Source organism: Nicotiana tabacum, chromosome 7 (genome assembly GCF_000715075.1).
Source record: "Nicotiana tabacum cultivar K326 chromosome 7, ASM71507v2, whole genome shotgun sequence".
Lineage (NCBI taxonomy): Eukaryota > Viridiplantae > Streptophyta > Magnoliopsida > Solanales > Solanaceae > Nicotiana > Nicotiana tabacum.
The window spans coordinates 60,319,283-60,333,266 of NC_134086.1; the positions used below are offsets into that span (position 1 = coordinate 60,319,283).

Sequence of the window (13,984 nt, forward strand, 5' to 3'; positions counted from 1 at the left end):
TATTTTGAATGTCTTAATTTATTTCTGTTAAATGTTGAAAGTGTTTTGAAAATGTTGGCTTGCCTAATACCACGATAGGCGCCATCACGACGGGCTAGGTTTTGGATCGTGACAAATGCAAACGTGGAAGAGAGTAAAAACTAAAGATTTTTTTTTGTACTTTATATTTTGCAGACAAAGGTCTAACATATATTTGTTACTCAGTAAACGACAAAGAGAAAAAATTATGAAATTAGGATAAATTTTTTAAAAATGCTGACTTTTAAGATTTCTAGTTTGAAAATTTACAATGAGTTAATTTGTGGATATATAAGTTTAAAAAAGAATTTATTAAGCAATTTAGCCTCAAATTTGAAATTTTTTTGGGGTACGCCCTAAACATTAGGACTTACATCTAAGCGAACGCCCAGAAGGTTGGGGTGTATGCCCCATGGTACTTACACTTCACTAGTACGCCTCCGTGCGATTTTGGTACTCCTCGCCCCAAGTTTTGCCCTGGGGCTCGCCCAAAACATCCTTTTTAAAAGATTGGTTACATTTAGCATAATTTATACCTAGTTTGGTTGCAATGTGGCATCTTCTTATAAATAATACTATGCTTTCAATCAAGAAAGTTCTTTGAAACTAATTTATTATATTATGTGGGATAATATATATATATATATATATATATATATATATATAATTATTTAAAGACAAAAATGCACTAAGTAGTTCTTGTATAATAGTAATGCCTTCATTATTGATCAATGCATAATAATTCTTTCATTATTAATCTATACTATATTAAAAGCACGAAGACCCTTAGCGAAATATCGCTTGTCTTTTTTACCCTTCAAAAATAAATTTTATATTGGACAAAATTGTAATTTTAGTTATTTTCCTAATATTTATGATAAAATTAAAATTTGGACTTTATTAGTTACGAATTTGTTACTTTGACATTCCTTTAACTTTGGTAAGTTACACAAGTTGGATAGAATTATTCTAGCAAGTTTGCCGAATAAAATTAAAACTCTCTTCAATGTATTCTAGACATAAAAGAAATCAGAATTCAATGGAAGGTATTAGAGTTTAATGGAATTCATATTTAAAGGTAACCTAATTTATTTGTTGGTAGAATTATGACTGAAATTAGAATTTTAAAGCTAATGAATTCAAAATACAGTCCCCGTTTTTGGTTTGCATGCTTTTTTCTTTAATTAGAATATATATTTGAATTTAGAACTAGATACTTTTTAAATTATGAGAACAAATAAGTGCAAAAACCTAAGTACTATTAAATTACTTACCATGTGTACGTGAAAACGAAATGGTAAAAAGAAATATAAATACATCTAATGATGATGAAAATTTTTACAAGGCATTTATTTTTTCATTATTAAGTTAACTATATATGACAATAATCAGGTACATACTTTTTTATTTTATAACTCAACAACTTAATCTTAACATTATATTTATGAATTTTTTTATATAAAAAAAGGACGCGTGTACGTATAAACTAGTTATTGCAAAATAATGATTGCATAAATAACTTTTCCATGACTAATATTTACATTGCTAATTCCTACATAATTTGTCTTGGAATCAAAATAGTCCTAACTATTTTAAAAAGGAAAAACGATTGTGAAAGCAGACAGTCCAACAAAAAAAAAAAAAGTAGTGAGGAGGAGAAATTGTGAAAGCAGACAGTGCAGATAAATAGCAGGCGTTCACCTAAAACCCTAAACCCTCTCCTAAATCGCGAGAGCAGCAGAAATGGGGAAGAAGAAGAAGAGAGCCGAACGAGAAGCTGAATCGGAACCTCTGAATACAGAAAACCTCAAAAAGCAAAATGATGCCCAGCTCGCGAATGGGGGTTCGCTGGAGGAGCAGAGGAAGAAAAAGAAGAAGAAATCGAAAGAAAGCGTGTTAAAGAAAGAAATAACCACAGTTTCCATAGCATTACCTGGCTCTATCATTGACAACACTCAATCACTCGAACTCGCCACACGGGTAACTTCCTAAAATTCATTATCGTCTTCTCTTTCTCATTGATTTTTTTTACATTAGAAATTTTTTGATACACACAACAACAACGACGATGCCTCAATCTCAAACTAGTTATGCTCTGTTGTATAAGTCATAATTATCCATTCTACTACATTTGAACCGGTTTCATACCCAATGTAGTGTCAAGCGTGTGTTTATTAGAATATGTCTATGGGGATTTAACTTAATTAGCAGCTACTCCATTCCATATGGTCCCGTTTCGGTTGTTGTGTTAGCAGGGGCGTAACTAGCCCTTTGGTATGAACCTAGTATTTTGCACGCGGAGCAAAATATATACGTGAAAACCCACTTAAATTTTAATTATTGTTAGATTTGAACCCATAATTTTGAAGATAAATGAGTTCAGTACTAAGAATCTTAAAGGCCTAACCTATCAAGTTAAAATCATTGATTTGCCTCTTGTTGTGTGTGCCTAGAAAACGTCCCTACACATTGGTTATCAACTAATACTACTAGTTTTGGTACTGCATCCCACCTTTATCGGGGTTTAGCACCGGCAATGCGAAGCTCATAGGGATGAGTTAGATGAAATAATGTTTGAGAGGAAACAAAAAGTTGGAAGTGATAAATGCATACAATACTTGATTTTTTATGCAAGTTATGAAGTGTTTATGGTTTACCATCCAAGTGTTCTAGTAGTTTTTAATTATGTTACTTGTCTTCTAATTATTTGTTATTTTTCTATCTTATATGGGCAGTTGGCCGGCCAGATTGCTCGTGCTTCCACCATTTTTCGGATAGATGAGGTGCTAATATTTGGCAAGTTATTGATTTGATCATGTGTAGATTTTGTTGAGAGAATTGGTATCGCTTTCAGTATGTGGACGTCATGTCTATATGTTTGAACATATGCATACAATACAAAATCTCTAACAGGGTTACGTGTGGTTCAAAAGTGAAATATCTTGCAACTTTGAGTGCTGAAATGAGTTGTAAGTTTTTTTCTTGCACAGGTTGTTGTATTTGACAACAAAGGTAGTTCAGTGGACGGTTCAGATCCGACTATGGAGGACGAGTCACATGATGATGAAAGTGGTGCTGCATTTCTTCTAAGGATTTTGAAGTATATGGAGACACCTCAATATCTTCGGAAGAGTCTTTTCCCCATGCATAACAATCTAAGATTTGTGGTGAGGATCACCTCTTGAATTATAAGAAAAATGTTAAAAATAGTGTGGTTTGCTTGAATTATGAAAACTAGTTTTATTATTTGAATAAGTTACTATTGTGTAATTGAATAAGTTTAATTCAGTACTAGATGGTGCTTGGTTATTACTTATTAGCTTTGAGAATTGATTTTGATATATTTACTTTTTGTACGGTAACCGAAAAAAGGTTGCGATTAACAATACTATTTTAATGATTTAAAAATAATACAATTTTGATGAGGTTTACTAATTAAGTGCACTGAAATGTCCAAACCAAACAGGCTTAAATTGAATCAATTTCGTGATTCTGAATCTTAAATTCACTATTTGTATTCAGGGTTCATTGCCGCCACTTGATGCCCCACACCATTTGCGGAAGCATGAATGGGCTCCCTATCGAGAAGGTAGCATCCTAAAGAATACCCCTATCATTTGCATGTGTGTTATGACTTGCACACTAGCAGAAGATCAAAGAACTAAAAGGACCTTGCACTCAGTCACTTATTAATTGTTAATTTTCTTCTTTGCTAAACTCTCCTATAATGAATGTGTTTCAATATTATGCTTACAAACACATTTTCCATTCCATATCTTGCAACAACTTCGAAATGTTGATAGAAGAGAATAGCAAAATACATCTTATATGTAAATGTTGCTCTCCATATAAAAGCTCAGACTATCTTGATTTCCGTTTCCCAGCATCCTCCATTGGGGAGGTCTGGCACACGTAGTTTTGGCCCCTTGGATCAGCAAGGGTGTGATTGAGATGGTATTTGATATAAGTGTTTTTTTTTTAATTTTTAAGTTGCTCTCCCCGATAGTACAATCATACATGAAAGTGATGAACAGTGCGATCATATACGAAAATGATGGCCTTTTCTTTGGCATATACGTAAATAATTACGCGCGTATGGCTGCGTGCATGAACTTGTCTCTGTCTATTGCATTGGCATTTGACGGAGTTATTGGTGGATACGAATTCTGGCCACTTGAACAGTCTATACGGTGTAGGTGCATAATTAAAAAATATCTATATCTCTATTTAAATATGATATATGGTGTGATGGTGCAGAAGATGTTGCAACAACTTCGAAATGTTGATAGAAGAGAATAGCAAAATACATCTTATATGTAAATGTTGCTCTCCATATAAAAGCTCAGACTATCTTGATTTCCGTTTCCCAGCATCCTCCATTGGGGAGGTCTGGCACACGTAGTTTTGGCCCCTTGGATCAGCAAGGGTGTGATTGAGATGGTATTTGATATAAGTGTTTTTTTTAATTTTTAAGTTGCTCTCCCCGATAGTACAATCATACATGAAAGTGATGAACAGTGCGATCATATACGAAAATGATGGCCTTTTCTTTGGCATATACGTAAATAATTACGCGCGTATGGCTGCGTGCATGAACTTGTCTCTGTCTATTGCATTGGTATTTGACGGAGTTATTGGTGGATACGAATTCTGGCCACTTGAACAGTCTATACGGTGTAGGTGCATAATTAAAAAATATCTATATCTCTATTTGAATATGATATATGGTGTGATGGTGCAAAGTTTGTTGCATATGATGGCTTACACTTGATCTCTGAACTTCAGGTAGGTCCTGTTGAAAAATTCACTTTACTGATGCTACAACTTTGCACCTATTTATTGTCTTTAGCTAATGTATTTTGACCAAAAATAGTTATTTTGTTTGGCATTGAAGCACAATTTTTGTTGCGTATCGCTACCTAAGTACAAGAGTTGGAATATAAAAATTCTAGAAGACTATATAATGTAATAGTCTGTTTTGTTTTCATACCAATCATGTTCCTGGTCAGTTTTCAAAGATATAATAAATGGATTATGGTGCAAAGTTTGGTGCATATGATGGCTTACACTTGATCGCTGAACTTCAGGTAGGTCCTGTTGAAAAGTCCACTTCACTGATGCTGTAACTTTGCACCTATCTATTGTCTTTAGTTGATGTATTTTGACCAAAAAATAGTTATTTAGTTAAGGATCGAGGCATAGCTATTGTGTATAGCTACCTAAAAACAAGATTTGAAATACAAAATTCTAGAAGATTATCAAAATTTAAGGGCCTGTTTGGTTGTCAAAGCAAACATGTTTCTTCTTTGTTTTCAAATATATGGTAAATGAGTTATGGTGCAAAGTTTGATGCATATGATGGCTTACACTTGATCGCTGAACTTCAGGTAAGTTCTGTTGAAAAATTCTATTTACTGATGCTATAACTTTGCACCTATCTGTCTTGATTAAAGAAAAAAGACTTTGCACCTATCTTTTGTTAAATTGACATATGAAGTTCTAGATGGAAATATAGTAAATAGAAAAACTAAGGGCCTATTTGGACTTAATACGAATCTTACATTAGATGTTTAAATTACCTGATTTTCCTTATCTATCAAGTAAATTTCTTTCTTCTCCTTGTAACATCTTCTCAAAATAATTTCTCAAGTACTTTTGTGATCTGGTTATCCCTTTTGTTTATCGTGCTGTGTTGTGATCTAAATATCATCTTGACATACTTGCTGGGTAGGTAACACCTCGAGACATCTTTTTCTGTTTCTAGGTGTCACATTGAAGGATCGAAGTTTAAAATCTGGGAGCACACTTGTTGACATCGGGCTTAGCAAGGTACTTCATGCTCCAATTTCGATGTGTTGTCTTACTTTGTGTACAGCCATGTGGTTGCTACTTTTTTCCTTGTAGTGTAGCTGTTGTCATCATGACTCTACCATTTCTGTAGCTGATAGGCAGATTCACTTTGAATGTTAAGAAGCGTATGTATGCAAATGAAAGAAGAATCTACTCACTAGCAGAGTTTGTAACAGTAATACAATTGGAGCTACTCTCGTATCTCATTTCTATTTCATATTCTTCAGATTGGCTGTTACAGTTATCATTGTTTTAATGAAATATTGTTAAGATGGGCTTAGATATGAAGGAGAACAATACCTGGAATGAGGTTTCAAAATATTGGTAAAATGGTATATTAAATATGGGCTATGAGGCAGTGTTTAAAAAAGTGCCCGCTTCCTTGCTTTAAGCGAGAAGCTGCACACTTCACCCTGCTGGGGCGACTCAAGTGTAGAAAAGCGACCGCTTCCTGCTAAAAAGCGAGATGGGGGTTGTTGCTTTTTCTCGCTTCACGCTCTTCTCAACACTGCTATGAGAAAGAAACCCACATAGAAGCTGTATGTAAATTAGGTAATATTGTTATTCTTTTTTGATTTATTGATCTTTATTTGCTTTCAAAAGCTAGAACTTTGCCATTTCCTAGGGTCCTTTTTTTCTTCAAAATATGAAGTTGGTCAGAAAGAATAGGATACATGGAGATGGAGTACCTATGTGGATTTGGTCACCAGCTTAATGTGAAGCTAAGTGTAGATTCTTTATCAGACTTTGAGGACTGTGAAGCTTAGTGTAGATTTTTTTCATTCTATGAGGAATATTTGGCTTGATGTTCACTCATGAGGTTGGAACGCTGAATGATCGAATCAGGGCCTATGTATGCAGTGCTTTGGCATTGCTTCCTTTCCCCCTTGTTTTCCAATGGTGTGGTTGCTTGAAAAGCAAAAGTTCTATTTGTCATTAATAGGATGTTTGGGATTTTATGTCCCCCCTTGTCTTCAAATAAATTACTATTGCTGCATCCCGGAACAAGAAATTGAAACATTGTTGCCATCTTCTATTAAAATTTTTGGTTTTTCTGAGTTGGCCATCAGTTTATATTGCTAGTTTTACGCAGCCTGTCGCAATTGATCAAGTCATTGACCCAGGAAAAAGAGTGACAGTGTCCATGGGAACAGAGAGAAACTTGAATGCAGGTCTGTACCAGAACTATACAACTTACATGGCTGTATATCTTGCTTTCCTTTCAATATTTGTTGTGCTTTATTTGACTGTTACATTAATTTCCAATTTTAACACTGTTATGGCTACTCAGGAGGTGTTGATGAAGTAATCTGATTGAATAAAATTGTTGGAATCTTTTCATTGTTGGAATCTTTTCTGCAGACAAGTTTACTGCCCCCCCCCCCTCCCTCTCTCTTTAATTTGGATATATTTCTCTCTCTCTTTTTCCAACATGTATGTGGTGGTTTTGATAGGGCATCTTTGCAAACCTTGTTGATGTTTGTAGACTTCAATATAGTTTGTAGCTAACCCCGGCACAATGCACTGTAACGTTAAAACATTCTTAATTTCTCAAACTTATCGAACTTGCTTACATGATGTTTTAGTATAACAACCAAGGAAACAAATGCTTCCAGAAAACTGCCTGCAAACCTGAAGTACTGCCACTGGAACTGCTCTATTCAATTAATATTGTTGTTGGCTACTTGAGTTCACAGTTCCGAATTTCAATTCTCAGACATACCGCATCAGGTCGTCTCTTCTTCAACACCTAGGGAAGATGCAGGGATGTATTGGGGATATAAAGTACGATATGCTCCAAACATCAGTTCTGTATTTAAGAATTGCCCATACGAGGTATTTGTGGTTTAGTGTGCTCAACCCCTGCTTCAGAAGCAATGTATAGATGATAACTGTGTAACACCTCTTGTTTGATTAGGGAGGGTATGATCACTTGATTGGTACCTCAGAGCATGGTCTTGTTATGAAGTCCTCGGATCTTATTCTCCCATCATTCAGGTATACTCGTCTACAGTTGGTGGTGAAATTTTTGTATATAGGTAGCCACCTTTCTTGTCTTGTAATACTTGTAGCTCAATATGTTCCTAGGCTGAATGATTTTGGAAAGCATCTCCTTTTCATCTTTATCGAGTAATGCTATATAAAATGCGTGTTGACCATGTGGAAAGCCATTTCACAGCAAAGGCTTCAAGGGAAAGAAAAGTGAGGACAAATAACATCTCCACCTTTGGGACTTGTTAGCAGAGAAAGCTTCTTAATTCCTGTTGTCTTTTCATTTTTCATTGGCTGAATTCCTTGCTATTGTGTTGTATTTGACTGAAGGACATCTACTACTACAGTGTGTAGGTCTTGGGTACTTTTATCCCCTAGTTGCCTTTCTTACATCAAGTCATAACCCAAATGTTTTCTGCTCATAAATCCTAACCTTTATACTCTTCCATTTCTCTATTTATATGTTCCCCCTTTTTGGGCTACCAATTCACAACTTAAAAAGCTGGTGAGCTCTGTAACAGGGACCCGTTTCTTGAATCTTGGCTAATTGTTCATGTTTTCAATCGTTGTTTGAGGGTATGGTTTGTTCTCTTCTTATAGGGTCTTGTGCAATTCTCCCCTCATGAGTCAACTTTTAGGGTTGAGTAGGTTGAGTTAGATCTAATTTCCATATTCTTAATTTGGTAACAGAGAGAGACATACCATCCTTGACCTTGGTCTACTCAATGTTGTTCTCTCAAGTTATGTTGCCCATGCTCTAGATGTCTAGTCCTGAGCATACGGTATGGGGGGTTGTTTTCTTACAGGATTTTGTGCAATATCACCTCATGACCTAATTCTTAAGGTTCAGTTAGGTCTAATTTCCATATTCTTAATATGGTATCAGAGACCAGACCATCCTAGATCTTGGTTTACCCAATGTTCTGCTCTCATGTTATGTTATCTATGCTCCAGATGTCCATTTCTGAGCATAGAAGGAGGGTGTGTGTTAAGAGTGTACTTTTTCAGTGTACATGTTGTTGTCTCCTTGTATGGTCTTAGACAATCCTCATCTCATGAGCTAGTCGGCCTAATGTTCAAACTTTTAATAGGTCATATTTGCTCTATCTTCATATCAACATTAAATAGAAGTGCAGAAGTCTTTTCTTGCTTTCTTTTCTGAACGATTTTGCGTTACGTTGAAAATATTATTCTCGTATGACGGCTTTGGGCTACCTTTTCATGGAACTGGGTTATCCTTGGAAGTGAGCATTGGGCTCAAAATATTGTGTATTTATCTGTTAATGCAGTTGGATTTGTCTTGATTTGTCTTAATCTTTAGGCACCTCCTAATTGCTTTTGGTGGACTTGCGGGGTTGGAAGAGTGTATAGAAGAAGACAAGAGCCTAAAGGTACTATTTATGGAAAGCTATTTAATTGAATATGCTAGGTCTCCAAATGTTAGAATCTTTATTTTTGATGAAATGAAGTATGTAGGTATTCCTTTATTCAAATATAGGTATTTTTAATGTTTGAATCTTTATTTTTAATTTTTAAATGATCACCTTTCACGTCTTGCCCATGAAATTAGAAGCAATTTTTCTGTGGCAAGTTGTAGTTTCTGTGACCATCTCCTAAGTCACATTTTCTCTTATTTAGTCTCTGATCAACTTTGAGCATATAGGGACAATATTTAAATCATTCTGATGTTCCAGAACATTAAGGGGTCGTTTGGTAGGATGCATTAGATAAGCTAATGCATGCATTAGCTTTGTGTATTAATAATACATTGTTTGGTAGACATTTTGAACCTATGCATTAGTTATGCAAGCATTATTTATACATCCTATTTGGTATTATCCTATGCATAACTAATGCATAGAAAACAATGGTATTAGCAATGCAATGAGTTTTAATGCATGCATTAGCTTAGTTAAAGACAAAATTGTCCTTCAAAATTTATGCTTGGTTAAAATATGCTAGTTAGTATATTAATGCAAGTTCAAAATAATCCAAATAGTGAGAAATAAAATTATATCCCTAGTAAATAAATAAATACTTAGCATATTTTCTTTTTTATAAATAAATATTTAATTTTATTTTACAATATAGGTAGACAAATAAAATAATTTTTTAAAAACTTTTTCATATAAAAACATTTCTCAACATATGTTTCTTTTAAAAAGTTAGAGTGTGAACTAGTTTTGAGGGCATTTTTGGAAACAAACAATTCTTTTAGAAACTGTGCAATGCTTTAATACATCAAACCAAACAATGGATAAGAAATATGTTAGCATAACTAATACCAGCATAACTAATGCAAGCATAACTAATACCAGCATTACTAATACACCCTATTCAGCATTATTCTTATGCACCCTACCAAACGACCCCTAAGTAGTAATAACAATCTAAAGTGTTTAGTGAGGGAAGAAGCAGATGAGCTATCATTGAATTTTGATCTTTTACCATTCAGGGGAAAAGTGCGAAGGAGGTATTTGATTTATATTTGAATACATGTCCACATCAAGGAAGCAGGACAATTCGGACAGAGGTACTTTTCAGGCCTTTTTTATGTGTGTGTGTCTCATGTTTCTAAGTCAGAGCAACTTTTTTGCCACCAGTGAGGTGTCCACTAATAGTACTTCCGACCTTTCCTGCAAACAGGAGGCCATCTTCATTTCTCTCCAGTACTTACAAGAGCCAGTCGACCGTGTTTTGCAGAAGATTTAGTACCTTGGAAATTACCAACCACCTCAAGAACCTAGAATATATGTCAGAAGCTTCTGTATGACCTCTTCTAAGCTCAGATATTGAAAAATCTGTCAAGGGGAGGAAATCACGAGTTTATGGCAGTTAGTGGTGGCTCTTCCAGATTTGGGGATTCGAGATGTTTGGATTATGAGTGGGTTTTGATTGCTCAGAGAATTCACTTGGCTGTACTCTTCTGCTGCTCTGCTGCTATAATTTTCTACCAATGGCAGCTGAATGAAACATATATTCCTGCCCAAACTTCCAACTTCAAACCCCTGTTTGCGTGCATCAAGTTGGGGAGTGCTCAAATTTTGTGACCATTGTTCGCATTCATTTGATAGTCTTCTTCTGCTTTCTTTTGTTTGTACTCTCTTTTTAACATAAAACTAACCAGGTGAAAGTGAGTTTAAGTTTTGACTTTAGAGTTTTGTAGGCTGGGTGTCAATTGATTTCCAGGTTGAGTTGAGCTGATTGGTCAACTATTTTTATTGTGTACCTCTAGTTCTATTATAAACCTCATGGGAGCTTCCATTCTATAATTCTTGTAATTTATAAAATGTTGGAGGCTTGATTCAACGCAAATTTTCAAGTGTCAACATCGACAACACCAACAATTCTGTCTCAACCATATGAATTCTTATTGTTCGTGTTGCTTTATTTAAGCTTTTCTTGTTCTAATATTATTGAAAAAACTAGTTTTTAGCACACTAGAACTTCTCTCAATTTTCTATTGGCATGTCTTTGATCAGACCACGGACTCATTGACAAAACGGAAAAAGGCCAAATATACTCATGTACTATCAGAAAAGGTTTAAACGTATCCCTCGTTATGCTTTGAGTCCAAATAAACCTTTGTCGTTATTATTGGTTCAAATATAACCATTTTCCGTTAAGTTTGTCTAAAGTGGACATCAACCCTACGTGATACTGACATTTGATGAGGTGGATGCCGCATGGCTTGCCACCTCAGCGCCCCTAACCCATTTTATCCCTCCCTTCTATTTTTTCCACCACTAAAATTTCTTTCCCCGCCACCACTATTACCGCTACCATGAAACATATTTTATTTCAAAATTTAGTCTTTTATATATAAATTAGGGGCACTGAGGTGGCATGCCATGTGTCATCCACCTCATCAAATATAAGTGCCACGTAAGATCGGATGTCCAGTTTGGATAAACTTGACAGAAAATAGGGATATATATTGACCCAAAGTATAACGAAGGGTATATTTAAAACTTTCTCATAGTACAAGGGTATATTTGGCCTTTTACCGTTAGACAAAATATTTGAAACAACTAAGTAGTAGGTTTCCTTACTTTTGCATATAGATCTTGCATGCGGTCTTTACCTCATCATCTCAACGAAAATTACAAAATAATAGCTTAGAACTTCAAATTAACGTGCATTTATAGCTTATTTGGCCAAACTTTTATAATCGGCTTATTTTGTGTTTACCTCAAAAATACGAGTAACAATTAAATTTGATTTGTGGTTTTAAAGATATCTGATTTAGTTCAATACCAATTAATAATCAACAAATATGAAGTAGAAATGAAAGAAATAAGGGAATCAAACCAATATTACTCAGCAGTGGTGACCTCGAGCTTAGTGACCTCGAGATGAACTAAGAGCAAGTAAGAACAATAAATGTAAAGGACAATTCTAATGAACAATTAGAGAGAAAAGTAGGATAATATATTCTTTGCCAATGATTGGATGATGTTACAAATGATTGGGGTCCCCTTTATATAATAGGAGAATCCTAAATAAGGTACATTTCCATTTACAGTAAAAAATCTTATTGGTACAAATGTCTAACCGCCTAGTACGGAATCATACAATCCTATTCCGGGATTTACGCCATAATTTTGTGGACGTGGCAGGAATCTCGCTCATTCTGTTAGATATTCATAACGACATTATTCCGAAGCCGAGCATACTCGGCTTCGATGTCCATTGTACTTTGATCCTCGGGAATTGCATCCTACCCGAGCTCGGTTCTGATCCATCGGGCTCGAACTCGGCCTCCCATGAACTCGGGCTTAAGACGGACCTTCGAGCCTATAAATCGGAGCCATATGATTTTGACCGTATACAGATAGTCCCCGCATTTCTTAAAATAAGATGATAAGAAATGACTTGAATCTCGATGATTCGACGCCTCGATCCTGACGTCAATCTCGTGATGTCAGCGGTTGAAGTGACTAAAAGGTCACTTTTACGTAATTCCCATAGTCATTAATTAGAGACGGCTGACGACCGCCTATTTGGCTTCCCCAATACGCTTGAGTGACCCCTATAAATAGACCAACTTCACCACTTTACAAACTTTACTTCTATAATCGTTTTCAAAATCTCATTAGCTCTTTCAACCTCTTTGAGTTCATCCTTCTTTCTGGTTTGCCTTTACTTCATCATCAACCCCCTCTCTGTGAATTTCTACACCATAATGGCTAAAACATCTAAATCTGTTCCCCAAAAAGAGAAAGCCTCTTCATCATCGTGGTCGCCCAGAAGTAAAATGAAGGTGCCACCTCATATCGAGGAGTGTATTCCCCCGCCGTGTGAAACAACATCCAATTTCAAAATTGAAAAACCTGTATCGACCCTAGGCCGATGTGAACCCATGTCCCGATACATATTGTTTACCGTGAAAATGGTAACAATAATTAAATTTGTAAATGAGATTCTAAAAATACGTGATCTATTTTTATGCTAGTTGTTAGAGCAGTTGATGCTAAGAGTATGGAGTTTAACAAAGAGATGCAAGCTAAAACGGGAAGTAATCAAACCAAAGGGCTTGCCGCCCGAGCCTCGGACTAGTTGATGAAGAAGCCTCGGGGTTGATATCCGGCTCGAGCTCGAGCTATCGGGGGTAGTCGAGAATTGGATAACAGTTAAGGTATGGTCAAACAAGGCTCTTTATGGCCAATACCAAGCAATAAATGAAGAACACGTATGAAAATGATAAACGCTAAAGTGGCCACGAGCGAACAAGTTAGAGAGAAGAAAGAGAGAGAGAGAGAGATATTATTGATATTGCGTAGAGTAGTTGGAGATTTGCCTTATAGAGTGTTAACGACTCCCCTTTTATAAGAGGGGGGGAGCCCAAACTTAGTACAAGATACGTTGAGTGATAAAGGAAACGGGATGAGACAAATAACTAGCTTCATGACGTATGCGTGGGCCAATGTTAGGCTGCCCAAATAGACTTAATCGACTCCGGATGCATTCTTCGAAAGCTTCCCGTGTTCGTCAGGGTTTTGGCCGATGTTATCTTCGGCTGGGTATCGACAGATCTCGAGGGAAGTGATCGGCTCGAGGTCTTGAGCCTCCGAGGCGACCTACTGAAGCAATTTGTCAACGAGAAATCGTTCCTCCGATTTCA

General features: G+C 35.8%; 1 protein-coding gene and 3 non-coding genes across 4 annotated transcripts; all 4 read left to right on the plus strand.

The window, feature by feature from the left end:
• The first annotated feature begins 1,645 nt into the window (after positions 1–1,645).
• Positions 1,646–11,169, plus strand: LOC107765992 (uncharacterized). Its single transcript, XM_075257245.1, has 11 exons — positions 1,646–1,998; positions 2,754–2,801; positions 3,009–3,185; positions 3,541–3,607; positions 5,783–5,847; positions 6,962–7,040; positions 7,586–7,704; positions 7,787–7,866; positions 9,182–9,251; positions 10,316–10,393; positions 10,507–11,169. Exons 1-11 carry the CDS (start codon positions 1,762–1,764, stop codon positions 10,570–10,572), a joined length of 1,086 nt encoding a protein of 361 aa, XP_075113346.1. The 5' UTR covers positions 1,646–1,761; the 3' UTR covers positions 10,573–11,169.
• Positions 4,777–4,838, plus strand: LOC142162495 (small nucleolar RNA snoR101). The gene has a single exon (XR_012693755.1). It is a non-coding gene; the product is annotated as a small nucleolar RNA snoR101 (small nucleolar RNA).
• Positions 5,079–5,140, plus strand: LOC142162496 (small nucleolar RNA snoR101). Its single transcript, XR_012693756.1, has one exon. It is a non-coding gene; the product is annotated as a small nucleolar RNA snoR101 (small nucleolar RNA).
• LOC142162493 (small nucleolar RNA snoR101) lies at positions 5,379–5,440 on the plus strand. Its single transcript, XR_012693753.1, has one exon. It is a non-coding gene; the product is annotated as a small nucleolar RNA snoR101 (small nucleolar RNA).
• Positions 11,170–13,984: the final 2,815 nt, after the last annotated feature.